This window comes from Oncorhynchus keta, chromosome 19, assembly GCF_023373465.1.
Source record: "Oncorhynchus keta strain PuntledgeMale-10-30-2019 chromosome 19, Oket_V2, whole genome shotgun sequence".
Lineage (NCBI taxonomy): Eukaryota > Metazoa > Chordata > Actinopteri > Salmoniformes > Salmonidae > Oncorhynchus > Oncorhynchus keta.
In genome coordinates, this window is record NC_068439.1 from 70,976,584 (window position 1) to 70,996,081 (window position 19,498).

Below are 19,498 nucleotides of genomic sequence, written 5' to 3' on the forward strand. Positions count from 1 at the left end.
ATATTAAACACATGTTCTGACTGGTATATTAAACACATGTTCTGACTGGTATATTAAACACGTGTTCTGACTGGTATATTAAACACATGTTCTGACTGGTATATTAAACACATGTTCTGACTGGTATATTAAACACATGTTCTGACAGGTATATTAAACACATGTTCTGACTGGTATATTAAACACATGTTCTGACTGGTATATTAAACACGTGTTCTGACTGGTATATTAAACACATGTTCTGACTGGTATATTAAACACATGTTCTGACTGGTATATTAAACACATGTTCTGACTGGTATATTAAACACATGTTCTGACAGGTATATTAAACACATCTTCTGACTGGTATATTAAACACATGTTCTGACTGGTATATTAAACACATGTTCTGACAGGTATATTAAACACATGTTCTGACAGGTATATTAAACACATGTTCTGACTGGTATATTAAACACATGTTCTGACTGGTATATTAAACACATGTTCTGACTGGTATATTAAACACATGTTCTGACTGGTATATTAAACACATGTTCTGACTGGTATATTAAACACATGTTCTGACTGGTATATTAAACACATGTTCTGACAGGTATATTAAACACATGTTCTGACTGGTATATTAAACACATGTTCTGACTGGTATATTAAACACATGTTCTGACTGGTATATTAAACACATGTTCTGACAGGTATATTAAACACATGTTCTGACAGGTATATTAAACACATGTTCTGACTGGTATATTAAACACATGTTCTGACTGGTATATTAAACACGTTCTGACTGGTATATTAAACACATGTTCTGACTGGTATATTAAACACATGTTCTGACTGGTATATTAAACACATGTTCTGACTGGTATATTAAACACATGTTCTGACAGGTATATTAAACACATGTTCTGACAGGTATATTAAACACATGTTCTGACTGGTATATTAAACATGTGTTCTGACAGGTATATTAAACACATCTTCTGACTGGTATATTAAACACATGTTCTGACTGGTATATTAAACACGTGTTCTGACTGGTATATTAAACACATGTTCTGACAGGTATATTAAACACATGTTCTGACAGGTATATTCAACACATGTTCTGACTGGTATATTCAACACATGTTCTGACTGGTATATTAAACTCTGTGGTTAATAAGATGTTATACACCTACCCCTTTGACCCCTTTCAGGTCTCCTTTCAGTAGACTGTCTAAGGGGAAGGTGATGATGTTGTTCATGTTCTGCAACTGAAAACAACAATTAGAGAGACAGAGGGATGTAGAGACAGACAGGTAGAGAGACAGAGGGATGTAGAGACAGACAGGTAGAGAGACAGAGGGATGCAGAGACAGACAGGTAGAGAGACAGAGGGATGCAGAGAGACAGACAGGTAGAGAGACAGAGGGATGCAGAGAGACAGACAGGTAGAGAGACCGAGGGATGTAGAGAGACAGACAGGTAGAAACAGAGAGGTAGAGAGACAGAGGGATGTAGAGAGACAGACAGGTAGAGAGACAGAGGGATGTAGACACAGACAGGTAGAGAGACAGACAGGTCGAGCCAGACTGAGGGATGCAGAGACAGACAGGTAGAGAGAGGGAGGGATGTAGAGAGACAGACAGGTGGAGAGACAGACAGGTAGAGAGACAGAGGGATTTAGAGACAGACAGGTAGAGAGATAGACAGGTAGAGAGACAGAGGGATGTAGAGACAGACAGGTAGAGAGACAGAGGGATGTAGAGACAGACAGGTAGAGAGACAGAGGGATGTAGAAACATACAGGTAGAGAGACAGAGGGATGTAGAGACAGACAGGTAGAGAGACAGACAGGTAGAGAGACAGAGGGATGTAGAGAGACAGACAGGTAGAAACAGACAGGTAGAGAGACAGAGGGATGTAGACACAGACAGGTAGAGAGACAGTGGGATGTAGAGACAGACAGGTAGAGAGACAGAAAGGTAGATAGACAGAGGGATGCAGAGACAGACAGGTAGAGAGACAGACAGGTAGAGAGATGTGTGATGTGAGATGGGGTCTCACCAGGTTCTTGAAGAGGGCTGTGAGCTCTTTGGTAAAGATGGCGAACTTGAGGAAGGCTGAGCCCACTTCCGGATCCTCTCTAGAGACACAGTTGTCTCCGAACTTCTCCATAGACTGAATGTACTGCTCCTCATGGTCAACGTGGGCTGAGAAACACAGTAGTCAAATCAGAATTTGTGTAAAGGGGATTTTTCATGGGTCACAAACACACTTTACATCATTAAAAACAAATCAAAGAGGCTTTACACAGACTCTTATTTTAATAGGAGCCTCTATGCCATCCTAAAGAGTTATTAGTGAGACTTGTATCCTAAAGAGTTATTAGTGAGACTTGTATCCTAAAGAGTTATTAGTGAGACTTGTATCCTAAAGAGTTAGTGAGACTTGTATCCTAAAGAGTTAGTGAGACTTGTATCCTAAAGAGTTAGTGAGACTTGTATCCTAAAGAGTTAGTGAGACTTGTATCCTAAAGAGTTAGTGAGACTTGTATCCTAAAGAGTTAGTGAGACTTGTATCCTAAAGAGTTATTAGTGAGACTTGTATCCTAAAGAGTTATTAGTGAGACTTGTATCCTAAAGAGTTAATGAGACTTGTATCCTAAAGAGTTAGTGAGACTTGTATCCTAAAGAGTTAGTGAGACTTGTATCCTAAAGAGTTAGTGAGACTTGTATCCTAAAGAGTTAGTGAGACTTGTATCCTAAAGAGTTAGTGAGACGTGTATCCTAAAGAGTTAGTGAGACTTGTATCCTAAAGAGTTAGTGAGACTTGTATCCTAAAGAGTTAGTGAGACTTGTATCCTAAAGAGTTATTAGTGAGACTTGTATCCTAAAGAGTTATTAGTGAGACTTGTATCCTAAAGAGTTAGTGAGACTTGTATCCTAAAGAGTTAGTGAGACTTGTATCCTAAAGAGTTAGTGAGACTTGTATCCTAAAGAGTTAGTGAGACTTGTATCCTAAAGAGTTAGTGAGACTTGTATCCTAAAGAGTTAGTGAGACTTGTATCCTAAAGAGTTAGTGAGACTTGTATCCTAAAGAGTTAGTGAGACTTGTATCCTAAAGAGTTAGTGAGACTTGTATCCTAAAGAGTTAGTGAGACTTGTATCCTAAAGAGTTAGTGAGACTTGTATCCTAAAGTGTTATTAGTGAGACGTGTATCCTAAAGAGTTATTAGTGAGACTTGTATCCTAAAGAGTTAGTGAGACTTGTATCCTAAAGAGTTAGTGAGACTTGTATCCTAAAGAGTTATTAGTGAGACTTGTATCCTAAAGAGTTAGTGAGACTTGTATCCTAAAGAGTTATTAGTGAGACTTGTATCCTAAAGAGTTAGTGAGACTTGTATCCTAAAGAGTTAGTGAGACTTGTATCCTAAAGAGTTATTAGTGAGACGTGTATCCTAAAGAGTTATTAGTGAGACTTGTATCCTAAAGAGTTAGTGAGACTTGTATCCTAAAGAGTTATTAGTGAGACTTGTATCCTAAAGAGTTACTGAGACTTGTATCCTAAAGAGTTAGTGAGACTTGTATCCTAAAGAGTTATTAGTGAGACGTGTATCCTAAAGAGTTATTAGTGAGACTTGTATCCTAAAGAGTTAGTGAGACTTGTATCCTAAAGAGTTATTAGTGAGACTTGTATCCTAAAGAGTTAGTGAGACTTGTATCCTAAAGAGTTAGTGAGACTTGTATCCTAAAGAGTTATTAGTGAGACGTGTATCCTAAAGAGTTATTAGTGAGACTTGTATCCTAAAGAGTTAGTGAGACTTGTATCCTAAAGAGTTAGTGAGACTTGTATCCTAAAGAGTTATTAGTGAGACGTGTATCCTAAAGAGTTATTAGTGAGACTTGTATCCTAAAGAGTTATTAGTGAGACTTGTATCCTAAAGAGTTATTAGTGAGACTTGTATCCTAAAGAGTTATTAGTGAGACTTGTATCCTAAAGAGTTATTAGTGAGACTTGTATCCTAAAGAGTTATTAGTGAGACTTGTATCCTAAAGAGTTATTAGTGAGACTTGTATCCTAAAGAGTTATTAGTGAGACTTGTATCCTAAAGAGTTATTAGTGAGACTTGTATCCTAAAGAGTTATTAGTGAGACTTGTATCCTAAAGAGTTAGTGAGACTTGTATCCTAAAGAGTTAGTGAGACTTGTATCCTAAAGAGTTATTAGTGAGACGTGTATCCTAAAGAGTTATTAGTGAGACTTGTATCCTAAAGAGTTATTAGTGAGACTTGTATCCTAAAGAGTTATTAGTGAGACTTGTATCCTAAAGAGTTAGTGAGACTTGTATCCTAAAGAGTTATTAGTGAGAATTGTATCCTAAAGAGTTATTAGTGAGACTTGTATCCTAAAGAGTTAGTGAGACTTGTATCCTAAAGAGTTATTAGTGAGATGTGTTTCCTAAAGAGTTATTGGTGAGACTTGTATCCTAAAGAGTTATTAGTGAGACTTGTATCCTAAAGAGTTATTAGTGAGACTTGTATCCTAAAGAGTTATGAGTGACACTTGTATCCTAAAGAGTTATTAGTGAGACTTGTATCCTAAAGAGTTAGTGAGACTTGTATCCTAAAGAGTTAGTGAGACTTGTATCCTAAAGAGTTATTAGTGAGACTTGTATCCTAAAGAGTTATTAGTGAGATTTGTATCCTAAAGAGTTATTAGTGAGATTTGTATCCTAAAGAGTTATTAGTGAGACTTGTATCCTAAAGAGTTAGTGAGACTTGTATCCTAAAGAGTTAGTGAGACTTGTATCCTAAAGAGTTAGTGAGACTTGTATCCTAAAGAGTTATTAGTGAGACTTGTATCCTAAAGAGTTATTAGTGAGACTTGTATCCTAAAGAGTTAGTGAGACTTGTATCCTAAAGAGTTATTAGTGAGACTTGTATCCTAAAGAGTTATTAGTGAGACGGATATTCTAAAGAGTTAGTGAGACTTGTATCCTAAAGAGTTAGTGAGACTTGTATCCTAAAGAGTTATTAGTGAGACTTGTATCCTAAAGAGTTATTAGTGAGACTTGTATCCTAAAGAGTTAGGGACCCTTGTATCCTAAAGAGTTAGTGAGACTTGTATCCTAAAGAGTTATTAGTGAGACTTGTATCCTAAAGAGTTAGTGAGACTTGTATCCTAAAGAGTTAGTGAGACTTGTATCCTAAAGAGTTATTAGTGACACTTGTATCCTAAAGAGTTAGTGAGACTTGTATCCTAAAGAGTTAGTGAGACGTGTATCCTAAAGAGGTAGTGAGACTTGTATCCTAAAGAGTTAGTGAGACTTGTATCCTAAAGAGTTATTAGTGAGATTTGTATCCTAAAGAGTTATTAGTGAGACTTGTATCCTAAAGAGTTATTAGTGAGACTTGTATCCTAAAGAGTTAGTGAGACTTGTATCCTAAAGAGTTAGTGAGACTTGTATCCTAAAGAGTTATTAGTGAGACTTGTATCCTAAAGAGTTAGTGAGACTTGTATCCTAAAGAGTTATTAGTGAGACTTGTATCCTAAAGAGTTAGTGAGACTTGTATCCTAAAGAGTTAGTGAGACTTGTATCCTAAAGAGTTAGTGAGACTTGTATCCTAAAGAGTTAGTGAGACTTGTATCCTAAAGAGTTATTAGTGAGACTTGTATCCTAAAGAGTTAGTGAGACTTGTATCCTAAAGAGTTATTAGTGAGACTTGTATCCTAAAGAGTTAGTGACACTTGTATCCTAAAGAGTTATTAGTGAGACTTGTATCCTAAAGAGTTATTAGTGAGACTTTTATCCTAAAGAGTTAGTGAGACTTGTATCCTAAAGAGTTAGTGAGACTTGTATCCTAAAGAGTTAGTGAGACTTGTATCCTAAAGAGTTAGTGAGACTTGTATCCTAAAGAGTTATTAGTGAGACTTGTATCCTAAAGAGTTAGTGACACTTGTATCCTAAAGAGTTATTAGTGAGACTTGTATCCTAAAGAGTTAGTGACACTTGTATCCTAAATAGTTATTAGTGAGATTTGTATCCTAAAGAGTTATTAGTGAGATTTGTATCCTAAAGAGTTAGGGAGACTTGTATCCTAAAGAGTTATTAGTGAGACTTGTATCCTAAAGAATTATTAGTGAGACTTGTATCCTAAAGAGTTATTAGTGAGACTTGTATCCTAAAGAGTTAGTGAGACTTGTATCCTAAAGAGTTAGTGAGACTTGTATCCTAAAGAGTTATTAGTGAGACTTGTATCCTAAAGAGTTAATGAGACTTGTATCCTAAAGAGTTAGTGAGACTTGTATCCTAAAGAGTTAGTGAGACTTGTATCCTAAAGAGTTAGTGAGACTTGTATCCTAAAGAGTTATTAGTGAGATTTGTATCCTAAAGAGTTATTAGTGAGACTTGTATCCTAAAGAGTTATTAGTGAGACTTGTATCCTAAAGAGTTATTAGTGAGACTTGTATCCTAAAGAGTTATTAGTGAGACTTGTATCCTAAAGAGTTATTAGTGAGACTTGTATCCTAAAGAGTTATTAGTGAGCTTTGTATCCTAAAGAGTTAGTGAGACTTGTATCCTAAAGAGTTAGTGAGACTTGTATCCTAAAGTTAGTGAGACTTGTATCCTAAAGAGTTAGTGAGACTTGTATCCTAAAGAGTTAGTGAGACTTGTATCCTAAAGAGTTAGTGAGACTTGTATCCTAAAGAGTTATTAGTGAGATTTGTATCCTAAAGAGTTAGTGAGACTTGTATCCTAAAGAGTTATTAGTGAGATTTGTATCCTAAAGCGTTAGTGAGACTTGTATCCTAAAGAGTTAGTGAGACTTGTATCCTAAAGAGTTAGTGAGACTTGTATCCTAAAGAGTTATTAGTGAGATTTGTATCCTAAAGAGTTATTAGTGAGACTTGTATCCCAAAGAGTTATTAGTGAGACTTGTATCCTAAAGAGTTATTAGTGAGACTTGTATCCTAAAGAGTGAGTGAGACTTGTATCCTAAAGAGTTAGTGAGACTTGTATCCTAAAGAGTTAGTGAGACTTGTATCCTAAAGAGTTATTAGTGAGACTTGTATCCTAAAGAGTGAGTGAGACTTGTATCCTAAAGAGTTAGTGAGACTTGTATCCTAAAGAGTTATTAGTGAGACTTGTATCCTAAAGAGTTATTAGTGAGACTTGTATTCTAAAGAGTTAGTGAGAAAATTGTTAGGTCTGATCACTGATAAACTTGTGAAGGCGTATACATTCAATACAACTTTATCCCCTCAGGGACATACACAAAGCGTCTCATAGAGTGCTGAGCGTCAGGAATTCTCTCTGCAAGACAGGAAACTGTCTTGGATGTGGTGTTCAATCAATCAATCAATCACATTTATTTATAAAGCCCCCTTTTTTTTTACATCAACAGATGTAACAAATTGCCATACAGAAACCCAGCCTAAAACCCCAAACAGCAAGCATGCAGATGTAGAAGCACACACAGGACCACGCAGAAGCATGCAGGACCACACAGAAGCATGCAGGACCACGCAGAAGCATGCAGGACCACGCAGAAGCATGCAGGACCACACGGAAGCATGCAGGACCACACAGAAGCATGCAGGACCACGCAGAAGCATGCAGGACCACGCAGAAGCATGCAGGACCACACAGAAGCATGCAGGACCACGCAGAAGCATGCAGGACCACACAGAAGCATGCAGGACCACGCAGAAGCATGCAGGACCACACAGAAGAATGCAGGACCACGCAGAAGCATGCAGGACCACGCAGAAGCATGCAGGACCACGCAGAAGCATGCAGGACCACACAGAAGCATGCAGGACCACCCAGAAGCATGCAGGACCACGCAGAAGCATGCAGGACCACACAGAAGCATGCAGGACCACCCAGAAGCATGCAGGACCACGCAGAAGCATGCAGGACCACGCAGAAGCATGCAGGACCACCCAGAAGCATGCAGGACCACGCAGAAGCATGCAGGACCACCCAGAAGCATGCAGGACCACACAGAAGCATGCAGGACCACACAGAAGCATGCAGGACCACCCAGAAGCATGCAGGACCACGCAGAAGCATGCAGGACCACCCAGAAGCATGCAGGACCACCCAGAAGCATGCAGGACCACCCAGAAGCATGCAGGACCACCCAGAAGCATGCAGGACCACTCAGAAGCATGCAGGACCACACAGAAGCATGCAGGACCACGCAGAAGCATGCAGGACCATGCAGAATCACGCAGAAGCATGCAGGACCACCCAGAAGCATGCAGGACCACGCAGAAGCATGCAGGACCACGCAGAAGCATGCAGGACCACACAGAAGCATGCAGGACCATGCAGAACCATGCAGGACCACGCAGAATCACGCAGAAGCATGCAGGACCACCCAGAAGCATGCAGGACCACGCAGAAGCATGCAGGACCACGCAGGACCATGCAGGACCACGCAGAATCACGCAGAAGCATGCAGGACCACCCAGAAGCATGCAGAATCACGCAGAAGCATGCAGGACCACCCAGAAGCATGCAGGACCACGCAGAAGCATGCAGGACTACGCAGAAGCATGCAGGACCACACAGAAGCATGCAGGACCACACAGAAGCATGCAGGACCACGCAGAAGCATGCAGGACTATGCAGAAGCATGCAGGACCAATGCAGAAGCATGCAGGACTATGCAGAAGCTTAATTAGAACAGAGTGTATGACCCAGAAACAGGATGAAAATCATTCTACTACTTTCCTGACTGACTTCCCACCACTCTCAACACTTTTAGTTGACATAAATACATTACATAAATCCTAAGTAAAAACACCTAACTGCTGCCTTGCCAACTCAATAGCTATTGGAGTTGTCAACTCAAGACCAGCACAAACAGATCTGGGAACAGACTAACGATGTCATTCTTACACAGCCTTTCATAACAGACGAGCATGTTGGGCTTGTAAAGTGTGTGTAAAGACTCAGAGCTTAGTTTACACAGCAGCTCCAAACAGAAGCAACGTGGCGTTAAAGCTAGAATCCTTAGATGCTACATCCATTTTTGTACATATAAATATATACATCCATTGATTGTTGAAGAATATAACTTATAAATGCCTGATGATTGTAGTTCAACTGTAGTTCAACCAAAATATAGGCTTGTTTTACCCCAAACGTTTGTAAACAAAATAAATGTAAACAAACACTGTATAGCCACATAACATGGTTAAAACAACCATTTTGATATCATGGATGGTCAGTCTTTGCATCCAGCTCTGTCTCAATTTGAGATGGCTTTTTAGCGAAACAGGGGTGGGGAAAACACCTTGTTATTGTTTCAATTAAGGATTCTAGCTTTAAGGTATTTCCAGCATGTGTAGGTCCAACTGGGTTAGAGCCGTGGTTATCAGCCCCTGATCCAGGATTATGACCCTGGGATTACACTGGAAGGTCTGTGGGCTGGGTGGACAGGCACAGTCATGGAAGAAAAGGGCCTGGGTTTAACTGAGTAGGGACATTTAATATACCGTATTGTAGGAGGGACCTCTGCTCCTTAGGCCTGCTGGGACAGGTGTGTGGAATGGGAGGAATGTGTTAAGGTGCTATAAACATATCTCTCTCTCTCTCTCTAATATTATTGTGAAGTATATTGAGGGATACCAACATGCTGCACAACTGGAGTACAGAGGTTAGTGGATGTAGTGAATGTGATATAGGTGCTATATACATTATGGAAATATGGAAACTGTACTGGTGTACTGTGTTGCACTGTAATGTACTGTATTGTGTAGTAGTGTACTGTACGGTTCTATACTGTTTTGTACTCACCCAGGCCAGAGATGTTTATGGCCTTGACAGACTTCTTAATCTTGTGAAGTACACCTCTGTCTACATCTAGAACCTGTAGGGAGAGAGAACACACAGAGACACATCTATGAGGTACATCTAGAGCCTATAGGGAGAGAGAACACACAGAGACACATCTATGAAGTACATCTAGAGCCTATAGGGAGAGAGAACACACAGAGACACATCTATGAGGTACATCTAGAGCCTATAGGGAGAGAGAACACACAGAGACACATCTATGAGGTACATCAAGAGCCTATAGGGAGAGAGAACACACAGAGACACATCTATGAAGTACATCTAGAGCCTATAGGGAGAGAGAACACACAGAGACACATCTATGAGGTACATCAAGAGCCTATAGGGAGAGAGAACACACAGAGACACATCTATGAAGTACATCTAGAGCCTATAGGGAGAGAGAACACACAGAGACACATCTATGAGGTACATCAAGAGCCTATAGGGAGAGAGAACACACAGAGACACATATATGAGGTACATCAAGAGCCTATAGGGAGAGAGAACACACAGTGACACATCTATGAGGTACATCTAGAGCCTATAGGGAGAGAGAACACACAGAGACACATCTATGAAGTACATCTAGAGCCTATAGGGAGAGAGAACACACAGAGACACATCTATGAAGTACATCTAGAGCCTATAGGGAGAGAGAACACACAGAGACACATCTATGAAGTACATCTAGAGCCTATAGGGAGAGAGAACACACAGAGACACATCTATGAAGTACATCTAGAGCCTATAGGGAGAGAGAACACACAGAGACACATCTATGAGGTACATCTAGAGCCTATAGGGAGAGCGAACACACAGAGACACATCTATGAGGTACATCTAGAGCCTATAGGGAGAGCGAACACACTGAGACACATCTATGAGGTACATCTAGAGCCTGTAGGGAGAGCGAACACACAGAGACACATCTATGAGGTACATCTAGAGCCTGTAGGGAGAGAGAACACACAGTGACACATCTATGAGGTACATCTAGAGCCTGTAGGGAGAGCGAACACACAGAGACACATCTATGAGGTACATCTAGAGCCTATAGGGAGAGAGAACACACAGAGACACATCTATGAGGTACATCAAGAGCCTATAGGGAGAGAGAACACACAGAGACACATCTATGAGGTACATCTAGAGCCTGTAGGGAGAGAGAACACACAGAGACACATCTATGAGGTACATCTAGAGCCTGTAGGGAGAGAGAACACACAGAGACACATCTATGAGGTACATCAAGAGCCTATAGGGAGAGAGAACACACAGTGACACATCTATGAGGTACATCATGTTTAACTATTTGTTACTTCTTTAATTATTTGTTACTTTAATTTTCTATTTTTCTACTTATCTATTTCTAATTTAACACATTTTTCTTCTTAACTTCTTAACGCATTGTTGGTTAGGGGTTTTCACTGTCTACACCTGTTGTATGGGCGCATGTGACAATAAAATGTGATTTGATTTGATCAAGGGGCTGTAGGGAGAGGTATCACAAAGAAACACATCTATGAGGCAGGAAGTAAACAGAAAGGACTACTGGAACTATCACTCACTTACTCCTTAGTCACTGTGTGTACAAATTCCCCTGAGATTAGAGCAGTGAATGAGAGAATGGCCATGCAGTCCTGAGCCCAGCCCTACTGTTTACACAGTAACACGACAGACATGGCAACATGCCAGCCAAGCCCACGGTCTGCCTGCACAACCATAATGCTATAGTGATCGGCAGCCACTCTCTGTGAGTCCAAAATGGCAACACATTCTACTAAAATAACAGTAGAGATCAGATGTTGTGGTCCTGTAATGGTCTACTAAAATAACAGTAGAGATTAGATGTTGTGGTCCTGTAATGGTCTACTAAAATAACAGTAGAGATCAGATGTTGTGGTCCTGTAATGGTCAACTAAAATAACAGTAGAGATCAGATGTTGTGGTCCTGTAATGGTCTACTAAAATAACAGTAGAGATCAGATGTTGTGGTCCTGTAATGGTCAACTAAAATAACAGTAGAGATCAGATGTTGTGGTCCTGTAATGGTCTACTAAAATAACAGTAGAGATCAGATGTTGTGGTCCTGTAATGGTCTACTAAAATAACAGTAGAGATCAGATGTTGTGGTCCTGTAATGGTCTACTAAAATAACAGTAGAGATCAGATGTTGTGGTCCTGTAATGGTCTACTAAAATAACAGTAGAGATCAGATGTTGTGGTCCTGTAATGGTCTACTAAAATAACAGTAGAGATCAGATGTTGTGGTCCCGTAATGGTCTACTAAAATAACTCACCCAGCCCAGGGAGCCCAGTGGACACTCACCCAGTCCAGGGAGCCCACTGGGCACAGACGTCAATTCAACGTCTATTCCACGTTGGTTCATTAAAATGATGTGGAAACAACGTTGATTCAACCAGTATGTGCCCAGTGGGAGGAAGGCATGGGAGTAGACAAGCTGGGACAGGCTGGGCAGTCTGTGAGAGAGAAGAGGAGGAAAAGAAAGAGAGAAAGCATGCTAGGACATGAGTGCATCAGCCCAAGCCCCAGGGACTCTCCCAGGATGCAGCAGTGATCTACCAAGCTAGAGCTTTGCTGTGAGCTAGACTAGAGAGTGATCCTCCGACGAAACTATATGGTAGTGTTCCCCACCACATAGCTCTGGTCTGGGGCATTACGTGCAACTTGCTGACACTGAGGCTTCCTGGACAAGAGCTACCCACCATGCAACACAGGCAAGGAAACAGCAAGGCACTCCAGTCCACAGTAGGCTGCTCAAGCACTGTCAGCCAGATAAGAGGAACTGGGAAGGAGAGTGCTGCCTGTCAGTCGACCTGATGTAAAACCGCCATTACAGCTGCCTGCCTGCTGTCTGTTCTCCACATTAGTGTTGTTCTATCTGGCATTACACATCTCATACGTACAATTGAAGTTGGAAGTTTACATACACTTCGGTTGGAGTCATTAAAACTCGTTTTTCAACACAAATTTCTTGTTAACAAACAATAGTCTTAACAAGTCAGTTAGGACATATACTTTGTGCATGACAGATTTACAGACAGATTATTTCACTTATAATTCACTGTATCACAATTCCAGTGGGTCAGAAGTTTACATACACTAAGTTAACTGTGCCTTTAAACAGCTTGGAAAATTACAGAAAAGGATGTCATGGCTTTAGATGTTTCTGATAGGCTGATTGACATTATTTTAGTCAATTGGAGGTGTACCTGTGGATGTATTTCAAGGCCTACCTTCAAACTCAGTGCCTCTTTGCTTGACATCATGGGAAAATCTAAAGAAATCAGCCAAGACCTCAGAAAAAAATGTGTCTGGTTCATCCTTGGGAGCAATTTCCAAATGCCTGAAGGTACCACGTTCATCTGTACAAACAATAGTACGCAAGTATAAACATCATGGAACCACGCAGCCGTTATACTGCTTAGGAAGGAGAAGCGTTCTGTCTCCTAGAGATGAACGTACTTTGGTGCGAATAGTGCAAATCAATCCCAGAACAACAGCAAAGGACCTTGTGAAGATGCTGGAGGAAACAGATACAAAGTATCTATATCCACAGTAAAACGAGTCCTATATCGACATAACCTGAAAGGCCACTCAGCAAGGAAGAAGCAACTGCTTCAAAACCGCCATAAAAAAGCCAGACTATGGTTTGCAACTGCACATGGGGACAAAGATCGTACTATTTAGAGAAATGTCCTCTGGTCTGATGAAACAAAAATAGAACTGTTTGGCCATAACGACCATTGTTATGTTTGGTGGTAAAGGAGAGGCAGGCAAGCCGAAGAACACCATCCCAACTTTGAAGCACAGGGGTGGCAGCATCATGTTGTGGGGGTGCTTTGCTGCAGGAGGGACTGGTGCACTTCACAAAATAGATGGCATCATGAGGGAGGAAAATTATGTGGATATATTGAAGCAACATCCGTCAGGAATAATAATAATATATGCCATTTAGCAGACGCTTTTATCCAAAGCGACTTACAGTCATGTGTGCATACATTCTACGTATGGGTGGTCCCGGGGATCGAACCCACTACCCTGGCGTTACAAGCGCCATGCTCTACCAACTGAGCTACAGAAGGACCACAGAAGGACCAGGAAGTTAAAGCTTGGTCGCAAATGGGTCTTCCAAATGGACAATGACCCCAAGCGTACTTACAAAGCTGTGGCAAAATAGCTTAAGGACAACAAAGTCAAGGTATTGGAGTGGCCATCACACAGCCCTGACCTCAACCTATAGAACATTTGTGGGTAGAAAAAGCGTGTGTGAGCAAGGAGGCCTGCAAACCTGACTCAGTTACACCAACTCTGTCAGGAGGAATGGACCAGAATTCACGCAACTTATTGTTGGAAGCTTGTGGAAGGCGACCCAAAACATTTGACCCAAGTTAAACAATTTAAAGGCAATGCTACCATATACTAATTGAGTGTATGTAAACTTCTGACCCACTGGGAATGTTATGAAATAAATAAAATATTAAATAAATCATTCTCTCTACTGTTATTCTGACATTTCACATTCTTAAAATAAAGTGGTGATCCTAACTGACCTAAAACAGGACATTTTTACTTGGATCAAATGTCAGGAATGGTGAAAAACTGAGTTTAAATGTATTTGGCGAAGAAACCTCCGAGATTCAACTGTATATACTGTATTCTACTGTATCTTAGTCATTTAATAATGTTTACATATCTTGCATTACTCATCTCATATGTATATACTGTATTCTATTCTACTGTATCTTAGTCACTAAATGTTTACATATCTGCCATTACTCATCTCATATGTATATACTGTTTTCTATACTATTCTTTAATATATATTTTTTTAACCTTTATTTAAGTAGGCAAGTCAGTTAAGAGCAAATTCTTATTTACAATGATGGTCTAGGAACAGTGGGTTAATCAAATCAAATTTATTTATATAGCCCTTCGTACATCAGCTGATATCTCAAAGTGCTGTACAGAAACCCAGCCTAAAACCCCAAACAGCAAACAATGCAGGTGTAACTGGTCTAGGAACAGTGGGTTAACTGCCTTGTTCAGGGGCAGAACAACAGACTTTTACCTTGTCAGCTCAGGGATTTGATCTTGAAACCTTTCGGTTATCAGTCCAATGCTCTAACCACTAGGCTACCTGCCGCCCCACTCTACTGTATCTCATTCACTTAATAATGTTTATATATCTGGCATTACTCATCTCATATGTATATACTGTTTTATATACTATTCTACTGTATCTCATTCACTTAATAATGTTTATATATCTTGCATTACTCATCCCATATGTATATACTGTATTCTATACTATTCTACTGTATCTTAGTCCGTTCCGCTCTGACATCACTCGTCCATATGTACATAGTCTTAATTCATTCCTACTTAGATTTGTGTGTATTGGGTATATGTTGTGAAATTGTTAGATATTACTGCACTGTCGGAGCTAGAAACACAAGCATTTCGCTACATCCACAATAACATCTGCTAAACACGTGTATGTGACCAATACAATTTGACCTGGTCAACATGAGTGAAGCATATGTGCCTGTATATGCGTTTCTGTCCAACTTGATATACACTGTGTTCAGTGGGGGAAAATCTGTTTGACTTTCAGTTGTGAAACAGAGAAAGCCAATGAAATACAACACTTCCTTGTTTTGAGAGATTCCACTAAATGTAACTCTAACACAAGTTCATTCTAGTCACCTCTCCTCATGTGGTATATTCTGCAACACTGTACACACAGCAGCAGATCCTCTCATATGGCAGTGTGTGTGTGTCTTCCTCCATTGTGCAGTGTGTGTGTGTGTGTGTCTTCCTCCATTGTGCAGTGTGTGTGTGTGTCTTCCTCCATTGTGCAGTGTGTGTGTGTGTCTTCCTCCATTGTGCAGTGTGTGTGTGTGTCTTCCTCCATTGTGCAGTGTGTGTGTGTGTCTTCCTCCATTGTGCAGTGTGTGTGTGTGTCTTCCTCCATTGTGCAGTGTGTGTGTGTGTCTTCCTCCATTGTGCAGTGTGTGTGTGTGTGTCTTCCTCCATTGTGCAGTGTGTGTGTGTGTCTTCCTCCATTGTGCAGTGTGTGTGTGTGTCTTCCTCCATTGTGCAGTGTGTGTGTGTGTCTTCCTCCATTGTGCAGTGTGTGTGTGTGTCTTCCTCCATTGTGCAGTGTGTGTGTGTGTCTTCCTCCATTGTGCAGTGTGTGTGTGTGTCTCTTCCTCCATTGTGCAGTGTGTGTGTGTGTGTCTTCCTCCATTGTGCAAACACAATATGCCGTCATTTGAATAGGCCCTAAACTGTGACACCAATCCAGTGATTCATACAGCCTGCCGTAAGGCCAGTAGTGTACAACTTCCTTATTACCAGCCTATCACCTGCCTGACCTGGGGCATAGAGATCACTTCCTTATTACCAGCCTATTACAAGCCTGGCCCAGGGGAACAGCACATCTCCAGAGAACAATCAGGAGCAGATCTGAATGCCAACAAATGCCAGGAATACCGTAGAAAACACCCATTGTGGTCTACTGTGCATGACAGGACACCTACACCACCCGATGTTACAGGAAGGCCATAAAGATCATCAAGGACATCAACCACCCGAGCCACTGCCTGTTCACCCCGCTATCATCCAGAAGGCGAGGTCAGTACAGGTGCATCAAAGCTGGGACCGAGAGACTGAAAAACAGCTTCTATCTCAAGGCCATCAGACTGTTAAACAGCCACCACTAACATTGATTGGCTGCTGCCAACACACTGACACTGACTCAACTCCAGACACTTTAATAATGGGAATTGATGGGAATGATGTAAATATATCACTAGCCACTTTAAACAATGCTACCTTATATAATGTTACTTACCCTACATTATTCATCTCATATGCATACGTATATACTGTACTCTATATCATCGACTGCATCCTTATGTAATACATGTATCACTAGCCACTTTAACTATGCCACTTTGTTTACATACTCATCTTATATGTATATACTGTACTCGATACCATCTACTGTATCTTGCCTATGCTGCTCTGTACCATCACCCATTCATATATCCTTATGTACATATTCTTTATCCCCTTACACTGTGTATAAGACAGTAGTTTAGGAATTGTTAGTTAGATTACTTGTTGGTTATTACTGCATTGTCGGAACTAGAAGCACAAGCATTTCGCTACACTCGCATTAACATCTGCTAACCGTGTGTATGTGACAAATAAATTTGATTTGATTTGATTTATGCCAACAACACAAGGGTTATGTCCCAAATAGTCCAGCCATATGGATGCCATCTGGGACCTAGTAAGGAAAGCCAATTCAATGGATATGGATGTGTGAGGGATCCACTGGGCATTAAAGGTGTGGTACTACTCAAAGTTTGTATAGGGCTCAAGACTTTAATGTGTGGATGTGTCCACACAAGCGAAACTGCCTCTCTGGCAAACAGATAAGATCTCTTCCTCACATTGGGGTAAGGCATTTTTGCATAAGTCACAGAGATGTTTGTAGCCTACAATAATGACATGTTTAAAATATGCTCAAGCCTCTTTAACACATGGAAGTGTCCACACAGTTTTCAAAGTGAAACAGCCTTACAGTCGAACAGATAAGATAGCTTCCTCACATCGGTGAAAGGCATTTTATTTCACGAGTCAGAGACCTCTGTAGCCTACAATAATTACATATTTCAAAGGGAATTTTCAACTCAATGTTTTGTCTATGGATTGCTGAATGGTTTAGAATGGAATACCTATAAACTATGGTGTGGGCACTTGTTGGTGGACACTTGTGGAGAACGGCATGGGCGAAGTTCAACACAACTAGGATAAGAAAACCTGCTTTGATTTCGAAAAGAAAATGTATTTTTTTTTACTATTTTGAGTTTAGAAGGTCTAGCCTGATCACTTTCGGGGAAACTGAACTCGACAAATAACTGTAAAAATGCGGTTAGGCCTACCTTGTGCGTAAAGACGCACACGTTAATCTAAGAACACCGTTTCACATTTCGAGTCAATTATATTAAGTTTTCACACTGCCATGGCCTGCACCCACCTCTTCTAATGCTGCCACCGCGTTCCGACAATGGGACATTCTAGTGGTGAAATTCGAGGTTGTGGGCGCTTTGTAGTCCTCGTTAGTTTCAGCCACAAATTCCGTGACCGTGATCAACTCCGGCAGCGGCATGTTTGCTCACTTTAAATGCGTTAATATCTATAAAATACGTTGTTCCTCAATTTGTTGTTGATTAAACAGTAAGTTTACCCAGCGGAAATGTAAGATTTATAAATCAAAGTGTAGCCATACGATCTGTTAGGCTACTCCCAAATGTGCCATTCCGGTATCTGCGTCGATCCACATACAGTAAAAACTACAGTAGTAAAATGTCCCTTTATTTGTGGATTATCCTTGTATCCACCGAGAAGAAAAAAATACTCCAATACTACAGTTTGCCCACGCAAAAAAAATATTTAAAGCAATGTAAAATCCCTTTCTCCCTGTGGTCTATCCGGATCTATCCCACCAGCTCCAGTTTACACAACAACCTGTGACTGAGCGCATAAAGTGGAGCGTCAACCTGAACATAGAAAGGGGCGGGACGAACGCGTGAATGGGCATGTTTGGGGCGAAAAGGAGCAGAGATGGATTTACCTTTGCTCAGTAGGCGTTCAACACTCACTAGCAATTGACAGCTACGACAAAAGTTGAAGATAAGGTGGCTCCGGCAACAGGTGTGCGCCATAGGAACTCTATTTATGAATGGTTATAAACAACTTCCCAAAATGGTGTACCTCGTAAATAGGTATATGGTCAAGATGTTGCAGATGAATATATATATAAAAAAGGGGTTAAGATATACAGTATCAGTCAAAAGTTAGGACACACCAACTCATTCCAGGGTTTTTGTACATTGTAGAATACATCAAAACTATGAAGTAGCACATATGGAATCATGTAGTCACTAAAAAGTGTTAAACAAATCAAAATATATTTTATATTTGAGATTGTTCAAAGTAGCCACCCTTTGCCTTGATGACAGCATTGCACACGCTTTGCATTCTCTCAACCAGTTTCAAGAGGTAGTCACCTGGAATGCATTTCAATGAACAGGTATGCCTTGTTAATTTGTGTAATTTCTTTCCTTCTTAATATGTTTGAGCCAATCAGTTGTGTTGTGACAAGGTAGGGGTGGTATACAGAAGATAGCCCTATTTGGTGAAATACCAAGTTCATATTATGGCAAGAACAGCTCAAATAAGCAGAGAAACGACAGTCCATCGCTACTTTAAGACATGCAGGTCAGTCAATGCGGAAAATAACACTTTGAAAGTTTCTTCAAGTGTAGTTGCAAAAACCATCAAGTGCAATGATGAAACTGGCTCTCATGAGGACCACCACAGGAAAGTAAGACCCAGAGTTACCTCTGCTGCAGAAGATAAGCTCATTAGAGTTTATTGCACCTCAGATTGCAACCCTAATTAAATGCTTCAGAGTTCAAGTAACAGACACATCTCAACATCAACTGTTCAGAGAGGACTGCATGAATCAGGCCTTTACGGTCAAATTGCTGCAAAGATTGTGTAAGAGCTATTTGACCAAGAAGAGTGGTGGTGCTGCATCAGATGACCTGGCCT

At 40.6% G+C, this 19,498-nt stretch overlaps 1 protein-coding gene across 2 annotated transcripts in view; it reads right to left on the bottom strand.

Moving 5' to 3' along the window:
• Positions 1-18,447, bottom strand: part of LOC118397889 (arf-GAP with SH3 domain, ANK repeat and PH domain-containing protein 2-like) — a 48,442-nt gene extending 29,995 nt beyond the window's left edge. The window contains exons 1-5 of one of the 2 annotated variants that reach the window (XM_052471230.1): positions 17,919-18,049; positions 12,144-12,324; positions 9,802-9,874; positions 2,056-2,201; positions 1,188-1,262 (exon numbers count right to left, since the gene is read on the bottom strand). In XM_052471230.1, the coding sequence (XP_052327190.1) occupies positions 1,188-1,262; positions 2,056-2,201; positions 9,802-9,874; positions 12,144-12,233 (384 nt within the window). In that variant the 5' untranslated portion in view covers positions 12,234-12,324; positions 17,919-18,049. Of the gene's footprint in view, positions 1-1,187; positions 1,263-2,055; positions 2,202-9,801; positions 9,875-12,143; positions 12,325-17,918 lie in introns of both variants that reach the window. The other variant, XM_052471229.1, reaches the window with a different exon arrangement.
• Positions 18,448-19,498: the final 1,051 nt, after the last annotated feature.